A 17,253-nucleotide genomic window follows, 5' to 3' on the forward strand; every position below is an offset into this window, starting at 1 on the left:
CAATATATAGGGCCCGATTCATGGATTTTTTTTTGCACGGTTCGAAGTGACTTTGCACTGCTGAAAAGTGACTTTTCACTGCCGACACAAACCCTGATTCATGGAACTGTGCAAAAAGTATTTTTGCCTTACAAAGTCTGTGCAGTCATTTTGAACTGCAAAACTGACTATGCACTGACTTTGCACAGACTTTGCACGGCAAAAATACACTTTGCATAGTTCAAGAATCAGAGTGTGAGTCACTCTGAACCATGCAAAACATTCCATGAATCGGGCCCATAGTGTTAAAGGGAGAGTGCCCACACAGGAGGTGCAGACATGGGGAGTGAATAATGAGAGGACTTGCGGGGATGAATGAGCAGTGCAATTCCTGTAAAAGAATAGCGCTGAGATGTTTCTGGCATTATAAAAATCCGTCCAGATCTGCTCATTTTCCCATATCTGGCTCACAGTGGATGGGAAATACACAGCTATCTTAGCAGTTTGATGCTGCATGGGGAAGGAGCAGTGGCAGCATGGCCCTGTATCTTTCCCTTTGTAATCATTCACCCACTGTGCACAGGGCTGAGTTGGGGCAGATAGGGCTCTTTCTTTACCAGTGTGCACCCTTGCATTGTACAGCAGGATTGACGATGCTTAGTAGTGACCTTCCTTGGATTCACACAGGTCTGGCCCCCGGGCAGAGAGAGAACATATGTTGATTCGGCATGATGTTTTTGTATAACTAATAACTATAGCGGATAATACATGAGTACCCATTGCTCAGTTTGTGCCCAATGAATGCAGTAGGCAGGGTACTGGGAGTATGGGAGAGGGTATAATGAGTTATGCTGTCAAGGTGAAAGTTGTTGTGGTGGTTGGGAAGTAAATGCAGGTCGGCAGGTGGCTGTTTTTTTGGAGGAGGGATGATGCGAAAAGCTGTGGTGGTGAAGAAAGTGGGAGGAGTACTGGCATTGGCATTTGAGGGTTATGGGGTGGAAAGCATGGAAGCTAGGGGCATACGTCATGGGCAGGGTGTTGGGAGTAAGAGTGGTACTGGGATGATCGGTCTGAAGGTGAAGGGCGTCTGAGGTGCAATGGCATTGATATTTGAGGGTAATGGCGTGGAAGGCTGGAGTGGAAGTTACAGGTTACTTCTACTCTGGTTCTTTCTGGACAAGTACTCTCTATGGTTCTCCTCTCCACTTGACTAGAATGACTAGGAACCCGGGTTCATTTTGGACAGTCTCTTAAAAGGTGCACCTTCTTTGTTAGGAGGCACCAATGTCACTTCTATCTGCACAATTCCTTGACCATTTTCTACATCTGGAATGGTGGGGGGGCATGAACAGCCCTGCATGTGGTGGGCTCTTTTGCAAGCACCCAAAGTCCCTGCAGCTGAGGTGCTGTTGCTAAAGAACACAAACATACAGCATGTTAATATCATGGACCCTCACAGATGGGAATCACACAAGAGCCCAAAATGCAGTACTATATTTCAATATCAAACTCTTCTGATTAGATTCGAAGAAGAATGACACCCTCACAAATGGGAAGAACAACAAACTACTGTACTCAATCAATGAATCATACATCGGAAGTGGAATCTATGAAAGTATAAATACAAAAAGTATGCGACTGCATGTACACATATTTTTGAAACTTGCACAATTTATACAGTAAAAATGGCATCATATTAAAATGATATTAAAAACAATGTAGGCATAAAATACACATATGACGTCATATTGCTGTGATATTAAACATATTCAAACTTTTCCATTTCACATTAGGAATGCAATTTGATGTATCCCTGGGAACACACAGTATTTAATGTAAGTACATTTATCAACAGCAGATTAGATTCATTAAGTGCAGGGGTCCCATTAATAATGCTGAAGACAAATCTTTTCCTACACAGATTCTTTTACATATGTAATAATGCTGGGTAGAATTGGTGAAAGCCGGGACCTTACAATAATGGGAGTAGAAAGCATCACCTTTCTCTGGCAGAAAGCTGGAAAAGAAGGTCAACATGGATGGAAGTTTCCCTCTTCTGTCTATGGCACATAGGCATAGTGTAAGCAAGGTTAACAGAACTAGTCTAAAGTGAATGAAGGGATTCAATGGCTACTTTTATGTTCTGTCACAGAATATTCCATGCTATCACTAATGGGTGTTTTTAGTCTAAAAGAACGTTTTGCTATTAATCCTTACAAAATGCCATTCAAGTATCTCTCACTAGATTCTCACAGTTGCTGGTGAATATTTTGGTTTGAGCAACACAAAGGCCACACCCCAGCTTCTTCAGATTCCCTTGTGACAGAGAATATTTTCTTCAAACGTGAACAGCAAAACATAATTTATGATGCTTTTTATGAGAGTGACCTGAGTGCCATATCCGCATGGCAAACCTTTCCAAGGCTCTTAGGGCCTAATTTACAGAGTGTTTTCCAATGGGATTTTGCCATTATAAAATGCTTCTGTGAATTAAGGCCGTAATGTAGAAAATGCTCTTGCTTATAATAGGGTAAGTGGAAGGAAGGAGACACACCACACAGCACAGTAACTCACCCTTGTTGCATCAGAAGAGTGTCTCCATCTTTGGAGGCACTGACATTTTATTGGTATTGCGAGGACATTCTTCTCCTTCTGAGGTCTTTACCTTTTCATCGCAGGCTACTCACAGCCCTAAGTCTGGACTTTCAATGAACTGGAGCTGTTTGCATTGAGTGATCCACCTGTTCTAGAAAGTGTTGGTCTCCATTTAAAGAACGGTTCTGATAACATATCAGATCTGTCAAATACAGTGTTTAGACTTGAACTAGTGATTGTAAACTCTACAAAGACAATTCTCAAGTAAACAGAAATTCTATTATGCAAATTCATTACTTTTTTTCTTTCGAAGTGATAGATTGCTATGGGAGTATGCATTGATAGTGTTGATTCTCACTCTGTAGGAAGGTATTGCTACTACTTGAAATCCATGCAGGCCAAACTCTCCTTGTTTGATACCTGTGCTCTTCATATTCTTTTTGCTATGAGGTGGGTGAGAGTTTGAGGTGAGCAGTGATTTACGGAATCTTCTGCTTCCGCTGTCACCAATCCAGCAACTACTGTTCATGTTTGTTTGTGTTTATTCATTTATATTGTGTGCCAGACCCGAAGGTATGAGGGCGCAGGAGCAGCAAGTTTATTGTCAACCTGGTTACAGGGTTGTACAGTAATTGCATTGTGTACATAGGTTGATACAGTAGCGATGGATGTAGTAATATACGATTAACAGTTTACAGGTATACGTGATTACATGATTAGTAAAGGCGAGGTCAGTTATTGGTCATTATCCTTTAACCAAAGAATGTAGCTACGCCTAAAGTAGGGATAGGTTTGAGGTGTCCTAAGGGAGGGTGGTAAAGAGTTCCAGTGTTGGGCTGCTTTCACCTGGAAACTGTTGCCGCCCATTTTGGTTCGATTAAATCTGTGAACTGTAAGTAGGTTAGCATTGGTGGATCTGGTGGACTGTTAGGGGTGTATCTTTTTATTCTGTCGGCTAAGTAGCGGGGGGCTGCATTATTGAGGCATGTGTGTGTTATGGAGGCTACTTTGAGCAGGATTTGGTCGGTGGTGGTAATCCAGTTATGAGTTCTCCTTATGTTGGAGATGTGTTCTCTCTTGGGGATGCTGAGTGCTGCTCTGAGAGCATTGTTTTGTAGGGTCTGGATTTTATTGGTTACCTGTTTGTTGGCTCCTACGTAGAGGGCGTTACAATAGGTCAGTTTTGATAATACAAGGGCTCTGGCTAAGGTAATGCAGTTCTGAGTGGATAGGAAAGGTTTGGCTGCTCTTATGAGCTCACATGTATAGGCTGTGGAGGTGGCCATGGAACTAACCTTTTTATGGAAGGAGAGGGCAGAGTCTAGGTAGATTCCTAGGGTTTTCACTTCTTTAGATACCTTGACAGGATTGCCGTCTATAATAAAGCTGGTGTAGTTATGGTCCAGTTTATTTAGATTAGTGGTAGATCCGAGGATGATGAGTTCAGTCTTGTCATCATTCAGGCATAGACTATGGGAGGTCATCCATGGCTGGATGATGAGGTATAGAATCCAATATTTGTGTTGCCTAGCGCACACCTAGGTTTAAGGTTTTTTTACAGGATTTGTTGAAAATTTACGGGGTGCCGGGGAGAATAACAACCTTGACACTGGGTTGTTTTAACCTATGTAAATCCAACAGATTGTCCACAAGATTGTGGAACTCTCCCGTCCCCTGCACACCCTTTATACTGTAGAAACAGTCAATATTTCTATACAATGGTAATATTCAGTTTCTTTCAGAAAAAAGAAGAAATTAATGAGAGAAGCTAATTCATGACACTATTATAATAAAACAGAATGATGGGGACCATCGGTTTTAATTGAATTTTAAATTAATTGTTATAGATATGAATTTCAATTCATTCATCATCCAGTCTTTGTAAACATAATAACATAAATGTGTTCATTTTGAGGTTACATTCAATATTATAATACAAGGGCATACAAGGTACTCATCACACTTTCTATACAATAGGCTTTTCACATGGTATATCCACAGAAAGTAATGATGAATATTTTCTCGACGCGTTTCGGGGTGTCCCCTTCTTCAGGAATTGATAGCCCTCTTCATTGCCGTTAATCTTTGTTTCGTCTATAATGTATGATACAATGATCAAATTTTAGATTCTCACTGATAACTGTCATTTAACTCTTGGGAGAAATTTTTAATAATAATCACCTGGATGTTCAATGTGGAATATCCTAACTGGATTTATTATCAATAGCAATATCAGCCCAATAATGGTTATTCAACCTGTAGATGTGATAAAAAGACAATAGGGAAAGCTCAATTAAAAACGGGATCTTAATTCATGAAGGAAAATCTAGTCATGTAATATCTAAGAAAAAATATTACCTTTCGGTATTTCTGTAAAAAGCTACTACATCCATGGAATGGGTCGCTGTGGTATGTAGAGAGTCCTCAGGTACGGAGGTAGTGCAGTAATGGGCGATTCCTCCACTCGTGTCTGTAAAAACACGTATATATACTATATTAGATACACGAAAACAATGGGGTGGGATCATTCTGTGGAGAGTATTCTGTGAAGGCCTCTAGGCTCATGATATGCAATTGGGGAGCTGTTTACAAAGGATTCTCTTACCTCCTTCCTGAGAAGATGGCCGGTGCTGTAGCTCGAACCGTTCTACACGGTTTTCGCTAAAGATGGCCACTATTTACATTATGACGTCATCACGTCGAAGCGTGACGACGTCACTATGTTTAGAACGTCAGCGTGTGACGGGAAAACAGACGTCATACGGACATATTTTAGAAAACAATGTGTAATTAACCAATAGTATATAGGTGTATATCTATACTGGTGCAGGGAGTTTGAGTCAAATGAAATAAAGGTGAAAAGAGTCGAAAGATAAATGTGAGGAGTGTCTCATGTAACTTCTGGGAAATCTATTGTTTACCACGGACAAAAGTTAATCGAATATTGGACATCCGTGTGTTTACTATTTCAAGAGAAGCATGCTCACATTCTATGGTCTGTAACTTAATACATCCTATGTCAGTAAAAAATCATCCTAAGTGAACTGAACAAATTCAAAAATGTATTTAACAGCAATTGATATTGTATCCACACTGGGTTTCTGATTGGGTCAGGGGAAACAGTATTTAGTTACAAAAATGAGGCTAAACTTTAATCTTCGTTCATCCCATTGGGAGCTAGACTGTTTAGTCTCTCTATCCAGAAGATTTCCCTCTGGTTCATACGTCTGGCATGATTGCCACCTCTTGGGGCTCTGTTCACAATTTCCAAAATCACAACCTTTAGTTGAGAAATATTATGTTTCTTTATGGAAAAATGTCTTGCTACAGGTGAGTTAACACTGTTGGTACGTATGTTACTTTTGTGTTCATTCCAGCGCTCCTTGGCTTTCCTTTGTGTCTGTCCAACATAGTAAATGCCGCATGGGCAGCTTAAACCATAAATGATTGATTTCGTGTCACAAGTGGCAAAATCCTTTAGTGGGATTTTTTGGCCATTTGATGGGTGTCTTACATAGCTTCCCTTCATTATGTTGTTACAATTGCCACAACTGAGACAGGCAAGATGGGATAATCACCAATATTTATCACAAACCCACCGATGTTAACAACACGTTACACTTCAGGAGCCATCATCCGACGCATTTAAAGAATAATTTGCCCTACAGTCAATTCCTTAGACTAAAGAGAATTATCTCAACAACTGACACCCTGAGGAATGAAAACCTATTGATGACACAAAGATACAAGGAAAGAGGCTATCCAGAGTCTATCATCAAGAAAGCAGAAGAAAAAACACTCACATTGGAGAGGAAAGACCTCCGTATATCAAGAAATAGATCTAAGGAGATCCCATTTCTCTACGCTTTAAGATATTCAGCACAGAGTCATCACATAACAAGGATGATCAAGAAGAACTGGGGTATAATCAAATTGGATCCACAACTAAAGAGACTATTTCCTGAACCACCCATAATCGCCTACAAGAGGGGTCGGAACTTCAGGGATAGCCTAGTTAAAGCAGAAAGACCGAGAGTGGACAATCAAAGAACCCTCACCAAGAGGAAAATAGGTACGTTTGCCTGTCTCAGTTGTGGCAATTGTAACAACATAATGAAGGGAAGCTATGTAAGACACCCATCAAATGGCCAAAAAATCCCACTAAAGGATTTTGCCACTTGTGACACGAAATCAATCATTTATGGTTTAAGCTGCCCATGCGGCATTTACTATGTTGGACAGACACAAAGGAAAGCCAAGGAGCGCTGGAATGAACACAAAAGTAACATACGTACCAACAGTGTTAACTCACCTGTAGCAAGACATTTTTCCATAAAGAAACATAATATTTCTCAACTAAAGGTTGTGATTTTGGAAATTGTGAACAGAGCCCCAAGAGGTGGCAATCATGCCAGACGTATGAACCAGAGGGAAATCTTCTGGATAGAGAGACTAAACAGTCTAGCTCCCAATGGGATGAACGAAGATTACAGTTTAGCCTCATTTTTGTAACTAAATACTGTTTCCCCTGACCCAATCAGAAACCCAGTGTGGATACAATATCAATTGCTGTTAAATACATTTTTGAATTTGTTCAGTTCACTTAGGATGATTTTTTACTGACATAGGATGTATTAAGTTACAGACCATAGAATGTGAGCATGCTTCTCTTGAAATAGTAAACACACGGATGTCCAATATTCGATTAACTTTTGTCCGTGGTAAACAATAGATTTCCCAGAAGTTACATGAGACACTCCTCACATTTATCTTTCGACTCTTTTCACCTTTATTTCATTTGACTCAAACTCCCTGCACCAGTATAGATATACACCTATATACTATTGGTTAATTACACATTGTTTTCTAAAATATGTCCGTATGACGTCTGTTTTCCCGTCACACGCTGACGTTCTAAACATAGTGACGTCGTCACGCTTCGACGTGATGACGTCATAATGTAAATAGTGGCCATCTTTAGCGAAAACCGTGTAGAACGGTTCGAGCTACAGCACCGGCCATCTTCTCAGGAAGGAGGTAAGAGAATCCTTTGTAAACAGCTCCCCAATTGCATATCATGAGCCTAGAGGCCTTCACAGAATACTCTCCACAGAATGATCCCACCCCATTGTTTTCGTGTATCTAATATAGTATATATACGTGTTTTTACAGACACGAGTGGAGGAATCGCCCATTACTGCACTACCTCCGTACCTGAGGACTCTCTACATACCACAGCGACCCATTCCATGGATGTAGTAGCTTTTTACAGAAATACCGAAAGGTAATATTTTTTCTTAGATATTACATGACTAGATTTTCCTTCATGAATTAAGATCCCGTTTTTAATTGAGCTTTCCCTATTGTCTTTTTATCACATCTACAGGTTGAATAACCATTATTGGGCTGATATTGCTATTGATAATAAATCCAGTTAGGATATTCCACATTGAACATCCAGGTGATTATTATTAAAAATTTCTCCCAAGAGTTAAATGACAGTTATCAGTGAGAATCTAAAATTTGATCATTGTATCATACATTATAGACGAAACAAAGATTAACGGCAATGAAGAGGGCTATCAATTCCTGAAGAAGGGGACACCCCGAAACGCGTCGAGAAAATATTCATCATTACTTTCTGTGGATATACCATGTGAAAAGCCTATTGTATAGAAAGTGTGATGAGTACCTTGTATGCCCTTGTATTATAATATTGAATGTAACCTCAAAATGAACACATTTATGTTATTATGTTTACAAAGACTGGATGATGAATGAATTGAAATTCATATCTATAACAATTAATTTAAAATTCAATTAAAACCGATGGTCCCCATCATTCTGTTTTATTATAATAGTGTCATGAATTAGCTTCTCTCATTAATTTCTTCTTTTTTCTGAAAGAAACTGAATATTACCATTGTATAGAAATATTGACTGTTTCTACAGTATAAAGGGTGTGCAGGGGACGGGAGAGTTCCACAATCTTGTGGACAATCTGTTGGATTTACATAGGTTAAAACAACCCAGTGTCAAGGTTGTTATTCTCCCCGGCACCCCGTAAATTTTCAACAAATCCTGTAAAAAAACCTTAAACCTAGGTGTGCGCTAGGCAACACAAATATTGGATTCTTGCTCTCTGCCCCCCTAAAAATGCTTAGGGAGTGACACAACAGCCATAGCAGCACCCAATAGAAATACTAACAATCACCTCCGCCTCCCTAAGGGATGTCTTTTTCAAAGATCAATGCAATTACAGAAAAACACGCCACAACTTTGGCATTTAACGAAGAGGAAGCCACACGAATTTTAGGGCTTTTGAAGGAAATCGAAACAACCACACCAACAACGACTAGTCCAGAGAAACTTATTACACAATTGGAGAGGGTCATCAGAAGGGAGATATCGCAAAAACTACACGCTACTACATTAGCACAATACTACCGAGCACAAAGAATCCCAAGAGGACTAAGGGTATATTTAAGACCCACACTGTGCAAGGACAACCCAGATTTTGTGAAGAAATGGGAGCAGATCTTAAATAAATGCTCTTTGGATCTTATATTATTGACAATCGAGGAATTAGCAAAATCTGTCAGCAAACTCGACAGTGAAATCGAAGACCTGACAGAACAACTGTCGAAATTTAAAAACAAAGAGGAATTAACAACCATCATAGAGGAAGTGAACAGAACATTGGACAACTACAAAAAGGACATAGAACAACGCAAAGTCCGAAAATTCAGAAGAGATACGTTGGATTATCTTCAGGATATAGTATACTCCTGGCAAGAATACTACGCACAAAACAAAACCGCACCAGGTAGAAGACCACAAAACCACAAAACACCAATACCGGGACAAGAACCAAGTGGATCCAGTAGCGAAATACCTACAAGTGGGGACGAAGTTATCAATAGGGAGAACGCGGAAAGTGGACCGATTATACATACATCACAAGAAGCGACTACCTCTAACGCACAAACCACTCCCTCGGTTTTTTTAGACAAAAGACTACGCGAAGAGGCAATAAGAAATCTAAGATCGCGGAACAAACCAAACAACTAGTTGTTAATATTTCATCAAAACCACTATCCAAAGACCAAACGGACACATTGAACCTAGGTTTAACATTTATACCAACCCAGAATTCCAATTTGCTGGAAGAAAAAATCAATCTTCACAGACTGGCACGGAAAATGAGACTCAAAGTCTTTTTTGATTCACAAATGGGAATCAACACTACACAAGAGCCACATCAATACTTAGAAATGAAACCCAAGAGTCATTTCGACCCTCAAGTCAATAACATAACCATCAGAATGTTTGAAGAACAGATGATAAAAGATCTCAAAAGGGTTAATTTCACCAGAACAAGGAACTACAATACCAGGAGAAGGCAGAATGAAATCATCAAGAACCTTGCGGATGACAGAAGCCTGACCCTAAAACCGGCAGACAAAGGAGGGGCCATAGTTATTATGGACACTACATACTATGAGGAGAAGATTTTAGAGCTCCTAACAGATGAGAACACGTACATAAAAATTGAACAAGATCCGGTCAGAGAAATATCAAGCATTATTGAAACTACGCTTGAGGAAGCTGAGGACCAAGGATGGATTTCCAACAAGACTAAATTGTTTTTGATTAATGAACATCCTATTACTCCAATCTTCTATGGACTGCCAAAAATACATAAGAACTTGACAAAACCCCCCCTCAGACCGATTGTTGCGGGAACTGATAGTATCTTCAACCCACTAGCAGTTTATGTGGACAAGGCATTACAACCCATAGTCCAAACAACCACAACATATCTTAAAGATACCACAGATTTTCTCAATCACCTAGACACCTTAACAGATATTAACAGAAATGATCTACTGGTTTCGTTTGATGTACAGAGTCTATATACATGCATCCCACATCAAGACGGTTTGGAAGCACTCGAATGGTGTCTACTAAGAAATGAATGTGAAGCAAACAAAACCTTCCTAATGAAATTAAGCAAAATTATACTCATTAACAACTATTTCAGATACAGGACGCAGTACTATTTACAAGCATCAGGAACTTCAATGGGGTCAGCAATGGCCCCAGCCTATGCTAATCTATTCATGTACCATTTGGAGATGAAATGGATTTTGATACCAACAAAATTTAGCAAAAAAATCATCACCTGGAAAAGATACATTGACGATGTTTTCGTCATTTGGAGAGGACAACATCACGAACTAGAGGAATTCCTAAAATACATCAATTCAGGCCACGACAGAATCAAATTCACGATGGAAATTGGAACCCCTAAACTACATTTTTTGGACGTTGAACTAGAGATTGGGGAAGATGGGATAATCACCAATATTTATCACAAACCCACCGATGTTAACAACACGTTACACTTCAGGAGCCATCATCCGACGCATTTAAAGAATAATTTGCCCTACAGTCAATTCCTTAGACTAAAGAGAATTATCTCAACAACTGACACCCTGAGGAATGAAAACCTATTGATGACACAAAGATACAAGGAAAGAGGCTATCCAGAGTCTATCATCAAGAAAGCAGAAGAAAAAACACTCACATTGGAGAGGAAAGACCTCCGTATATCAAGAAATAGATCTAAGGAGATCCCATTTCTCTACGCTTTAAGATATTCAGCACAGAGTCATCACATAACAAGGATGATCAAGAAGAACTGGGGTATAATCAAATTGGATCCACAACTAAAGAGACTATTTCCTGAACCACCCATAATCGCCTACAAGAGGGGTCGGAACTTCAGGGATAGCCTAGTTAAAGCAGAAAGACCGAGAGTGGACAATCAAAGAACCCTCACCAAGAGGAAAATAGGTACGTTTGCCTGTCTCAGTTGTGGCAATTGTAACAACATAATGAAGGGAAGCTATGTAAGACACCCATCAAATGGCCAAAAAATCCCACTAAAGGATTTTGCCACTTGTGACACGAAATCAATCATTTATGGTTTAAGCTGCCCATGCGGCATTTACTATGTTGGACAGACACAAAGGAAAGCCAAGGAGCGCTGGAATGAACACAAAAGTAACATACGTACCAACAGTGTTAACTCACCTGTAGCAAGACATTTTTCCATAAAGAAACATAATATTTCTCAACTAAAGGTTGTGATTTTGGAAATTGTGAACAGAGCCCCAAGAGGTGGCAATCATGCCAGACGTATGAACCAGAGGGAAATCTTCTGGATAGAGAGACTAAACAGTCTAGCTCCCAATGGGATGAACGAAGATTACAGTTTAGCCTCATTTTTGTAACTAAATACTGTTTCCCCTGACCCAATCAGAAACCCAGTGTGGATACAATATCAATTGCTGTTAAATACATTTTTGAATTTGTTCAGTTCACTTAGGATGATTTTTTACTGACATAGGATGTATTAAGTTACAGACCATAGAATGTGAGCATGCTTCTCTTGAAATAGTAAACACACGGATGTCCAATATTCGATTAACTTTTGTCCGTGGTAAACAATAGATTTCCCAGAAGTTACATGAGACACTCCTCACATTTATCTTTCGACTCTTTTCACCTTTATTTCATTTGACTCAAACTCCCTGCACCAGTATAGATATACACCTATATACTATTGGTTAATTACACATTGTTTTCTAAAATATGTCCGTATGACGTCTGTTTTCCCGTCACACGCTGACGTTCTAAACATAGTGACGTCGTCACGCTTCGACGTGATGACGTCATAATGTAAATAGTGGCCATCTTTAGCGAAAACCGTGTAGAACGGTTCGAGCTACAGCACCGGCCATCTTCTCAGGAAGGAGGTAAGAGAATCCTTTGTAAACAGCTCCCCAATTGCATATCATGAGCCTAGAGGCCTTCACAGAATACTCTCCACAGAATGATCCCACCCCATTGTTTTCGTGTATCTAATATAGTATATATACGTGTTTTTACAGACACGAGTGGAGGAATCGCCCATTACTGCACTACCTCCGTACCTGAGGACTCTCTACATACCACAGCGACCCATTCCATGGATGTAGTAGCTTTTTACAGAAATACCGAAAGGTAATATTTTTTCTTAGATATTACATGACTAGATTTTCCTTCATGAATTAAGATCCCGTTTTTAATTGAGCTTTCCCTATTGTCTTTTTATCACATCTACAGGTTGAATAACCATTATTGGGCTGATATTGCTATTGATAATAAATCCAGTTAGGATATTCCACATTGAACATCCAGGTGATTATTATTAAAAATTTCTCCCAAGAGTTAAATGACAGTTATCAGTGAGAATCTAAAATTTGATCATTGTATCATACATTATAGACGAAACAAAGATTAACGGCAATGAAGAGGGCTATCAATTCCTGAAGAAGGGGACACCCCGAAACGCGTCGAGAAAATATTCATCATTACTTTCTGTGGATATACCATGTGAAAAGCCTATTGTATAGAAAGTGTGATGAGTACCTTGTATGCCCTTGTATTATAATATTGAATGTAACCTCAAAATGAACACATTTATGTTATTATGTTTACAAAGACTGGATGATGAATGAATTGAAATTCATATCTATAACAATTAATTTAAAATTCAATTAAAACCGATGGTCCCCATCATTCTGTTTTATTATAATAGTGTCATGAATTAGCTTCTCTCATTAATTTCTTCTTTTTTCTGAAAGAAACTGAATATTACCATTGTATAGAAATATTGACTGTTTCTACAGTATAAAGGGTGTGCAGGGGACGGGAGAGTTCCACAATCTTGTGGACAATCTGTTGGATTTACATGGATGATGAGGTATACCCTGTTCACCAAGGCCAAATCCTTGTGTAATCCCATCAACGGGATGAGGATCTGGGTATCATCGGCATAGTTAGTGTAGGTGATACCCAGACCGTCAAGATCAAGATCATCAAACAGGGGCATGAACCCTGAGGGACCCCACAAGTGATGGGGATGGGGTCGGCGGAGGCAGAGTTGGAGAAGACATGCATAGATCTGTTGCTGAGGAATGACTCAATCCAACTGATGGCTTCTTGGGAGAAGTGGGTAGCCGAGTCCAAGTGGTTGCACAAAATGTTGTGATCTACTAGATCAAATGCTGCTGAGAGGTCTAGGAGGAGGAGTAGAGCAGTTTTCCCATTATCTCTCAGAGTGTCGATTTGGGCCTTAAGATCAATGAGAGCAGTTTCTGTTCCATGTTGGGGTCTAAAGCCTGATTGCCGGATTCCCAGGAGGTGGTTTTGTTCAAGATATTTTTGTATTTGTTGATAGGCAATCTTGTCTAATATTTTGAGCAGGAAGGGGACGGTGGTGATGAGTCTGTAGTTGGTGGGTATGGAAGGGTCTAGTGAGGGTTTTTTGAGTAGAGGGGGAACCCACGATTCTTTAAGATTGTTGGGGATGATGCCTAAAGAGAAGGAGGCATTAATGAGTTTGGTAATGAATGGTGAGAGGTCTCTTGCCGCGTCTTTAATGATTTGTGCGGGGCAAGGGTCGCCCTGGCAATTAGACGGTTTAAGGCTGAGGATGATTTTTTCCACTTCTAATGTAGAGACTTTGGAGAAGCTGAAACGGGTGGGTGGGTTGGGTGAGGGGTTCTGAGGTGTGGGGCGTGGGGGAGTGTTGGAAGAGTTAGTATAGTTGGTTAGGGATTCTTTCTTGTTGTTGATTTTGATTTGAAGGCCTGTGACTTTATTTGACAGGGCATTTTGGACACTAGTGCACCATTGTTTATCTTTCACGCATGTGTCAGGGACAGGACAGGAGTTTCTAGCTCTTTGATAATAGAAAACAGTTCCTTTGTGCTGGATTTGGCTTGTGAGATTCTCTGGTTGTATGATTCTTGTTTAGCAAGGGTGATTTCTTTTTTGTATGAGGAGACTATTTTGTTGAGGATCGGCTTGTTAGTATCTGTAGGAGATTTTCTCCAAGCTTGTTCCTTTATGCATTTCTCTAGTATGAGAGCTTTTAGGTGGGTAGAGAACCAAGTGTTCAGGTGTTTTTTTGGCTTACATTTTCTCAGTTTGAGGGGTGCAATGGAGTCTAACGCTGAGCTCATGCAGTTATTGTAACTTTCTATAAATTGGTGGGGGTTGGAGGTAGCTGAGAGTTGGTTCAAGGTCAGTAGGATGAGGGGGATGAGTTTTTCAGCTGTGATATTTTTCTTGCTTCTCGTGGGGATATCTGTGGCAAGTAAATTATTAGTGATGGGGCTTGTGGCTTCAAGGTTGAAAGTGAGGAGGTGGTGGTCAGACCATGGTTGAGGGGTATTAGCAGTGATGGAGGCCGCACAGTTGTAGTCTGCTACCCAGTCAAGGGTAAAAGCCTAATTCTGACAGGGTATTGTTAATGAGGGTAGCCTGGAGGTCTTTGGGATCTTTGAGGCCTAGGTTGAAATCTCCTAGAAGGAGACTCTGGGAAGTAATTTTTAGGTTGTTGGTGAGGATGGTGGTGAGGTCTTCCTCGAAGGAACCTAAAGGACCATGAGGTCTGTAGAATAAGTGGATATTGATGGTTTGGGAGTTGGCTGTGGGAAACTTAGCTTTGAGAGATTCACACGAAGGGAGGAGGTTTGTGGTGTCAAGACTAATGTTTAGGTGCATTTTGGCAATTATGGCGAAGCCTCCGCCTCTGGATTCTGCTCTGTCTGCTCGGAGAATAATATAGTCATCAGGGATGGCTAGTGAGAGAGCTGGGCCAGCGGCTGCATGGAGCCAGGACTCAGTGATGGCCAGGAAATCTAGTCCATCTGCAAGAATAAGGTCTGCTATATCTGTGGCATGGGCTACTACAGATCGTGCATTAATTAAGGAGCCTCTTATGGGCGTGGAGATAGTTTTGGTACAGGTGGGTATAGTGGCCAAGTTGTGGGCCTTGTGCTTGGTCATAGGGCCTCATTACACGGAAGGCGGTATTGATTTAACGTTACCGATAATGTATTACCCGTAATGTTAAATCCCCATGTGGATCACGACCCGGCACACCGCTATTAGCGGCACCGCTAATAACGGTGCCACTAATAGCGGGCAGGTCGCGTGCGCACAACCCTCCATTCCGTTAATTACGCCATGCCGCTATTAGCACAGCATCACAAGGCCAGTGCACATGCAAATAGCGGCATGGTAAATCCCCCCAAACCCCTTACCGCCATGGTGCAAATACCGGCATCGCGGACCACCCGTTAAGGGAAATGGGCAGTGTACCCACCTGCCACAGGTGGACCAAATAAGCACAGGTGAAGGCAATGGAGACTGTGGCAGCTCAAAAGGAGCACACCACACCCCTTCCCACACCCTTCCCCACACCAGGATGGTTCCGATACTGGCAGCATTACATGGCCTGGAGGACCTCATTGCAGCGCAGCTGCTACAACAACAGGCAGCACAAAGGAGATGCAGGAGGAGGAGGAGGAGGAGGGCAAGACAGGCACAGCAGGCACCACAACGGCACCTAATCATACCACAGAGGCACCCACCAGTACCCAGGACCAGAGCCAGTCCATTCAACCTGACTCCTGAGCAGATACACACCCTGTACCATCTGGACAGGGCTCCCATCACCAGCATCGTGGACATGATCCACGACGACATTGCGAGCCTCATAGACATCAGAACTGCCATCCCCCCGCTACTGAAGGTGGTGAGTGTGCTCCACTTCCTGCCCACAGGCACCCATCAGCATACAGTGGGACAGATGCATGGCATCTCACAACCAGTATCCTCACGCACGCTGAACCAGGTACTCGATGTACTCCTGAAGCATACACCTGAACACATATCCATGCCACAGACTGCCCAGGAGATTGCAAACACAAAAGTTGGCTTTTATTCACTGGCAGGCATTCCAAGTTGCATCGGGGCCATCGACTGTACCCATGCGGAATTGGTGGTCCCACATCACAATGAAGCAGTGTACCGAAACAGGAAGCAATTCCACTCTATCAATGCCCAAATGGTATGTGACGCCAGCAAGATAATCACACATTGCTGTGCCAGATTCCCAGGATCAACACATGATTCCATGGTTCTGCGGGACTCAAGTATGCCACGCTACATGGAGAGACACACCGGACAACGTACGTGGCTACTTTGTGAGTAGCAGGGCAAGCACATGGCAGCGTGATTTGGGGGGGGAGAGATACATACTCCAACTGGGTGTGAATGGGGGGGAGATACATACTCCAACTGGGTGTGAATGGGGGGGAAGATACATACTCCAACTGGGTGTGAATGGGGGGGATGATACATACTCCAACTGGGTGTGAATGGGGGGGGGGAAGATACATACTCCAACTGGGTGTTGACTGGTGTCCGTAGGGAAAATGGACATACAGATGTACGCCAATGTCCTTCAGGGAAGGCCACAATGTACCTGAGAAGAATCCACATGCAATTTGAAGGTGCACGACTATGAGAACAATGCAGGCTGCAAAATATTACACATCCATCCCCATTGCACATCATGCCACGCCACATATTACACAAATCATCAACATGGCGTCAAGATGGTAATACAGAATCAGCGCATCACAGCATCAATCCAGCAATGTACCCTTGAATGCATGTCAAGGGAACACCCCTAGACATGGCACTGAACCACACACCTATAGCACCACGGAAGTGATGCTTCACAGCATGGCAACATTGGTGTCAGAATGTCAG

At 41.5% G+C, this 17,253-nt stretch overlaps 1 protein-coding gene and 1 long non-coding RNA gene across 7 annotated transcripts; one reads left to right on the plus strand and one right to left on the minus strand.

Annotated features, from left to right (window-relative positions):
- Positions 1-4,358: 4,358 nt before the first annotated feature.
- Positions 4,359-6,127, minus strand: LOC138511741 (uncharacterized). The gene is made up of 2 exons (XR_011280666.1): positions 4,756-6,127; positions 4,359-4,668 (listed from the first exon to the last, which is right to left on the minus strand). It is a non-coding gene; the product is annotated as an uncharacterized lncRNA (long non-coding RNA).
- A 20-nt stretch (positions 6,128-6,147) lies between these two features.
- LOC138511742 (uncharacterized) lies at positions 6,148-13,219 on the plus strand. Of its 6 annotated transcripts, none has more exons than XR_011280669.1 (3): positions 6,148-12,645; positions 12,748-12,822; positions 12,910-13,219. XR_011280669.1 is itself a non-coding variant. In XM_069627610.1 (3 exons), the coding sequence occupies exon 3, from the start codon at positions 9,777-9,779 to the stop codon at positions 11,871-11,873; it is 2,097 nt and encodes a 698-aa protein (XP_069483711.1). In that variant the 5' UTR covers positions 6,148-7,858; positions 7,961-8,035; positions 8,123-9,776; the 3' UTR covers positions 11,874-13,219. The 6 variants fall into 6 exon arrangements, 3 of the variants coding, with proteins under 3 accessions (XP_069483711.1, XP_069483709.1, XP_069483710.1); XM_069627610.1 differs by having other exon boundaries at positions 6,148-7,858; positions 7,961-8,035; positions 8,123-13,219; XR_011280667.1 differs by having other exon boundaries at positions 6,148-12,822.
- Positions 13,220-17,253: the final 4,034 nt, after the last annotated feature.

This window comes from Ambystoma mexicanum, chromosome 6p, assembly GCF_040938575.1.
Source record: "Ambystoma mexicanum isolate Mex_15411 chromosome 6p, UKY_AmexF1_1, whole genome shotgun sequence".
In the NCBI taxonomy this organism is placed as follows: Eukaryota; Metazoa; Chordata; class Amphibia; order Caudata; family Ambystomatidae; genus Ambystoma; species Ambystoma mexicanum.

Excerpts from the sequence above, each read along its gene's own strand:
- LOC138511742 (XM_069627608.1), top strand. The coding sequence starts at position 9,777 with ATGAGACTCAAAGTCTTTTTTGATTCACAAATGGGAATCAACACTACA.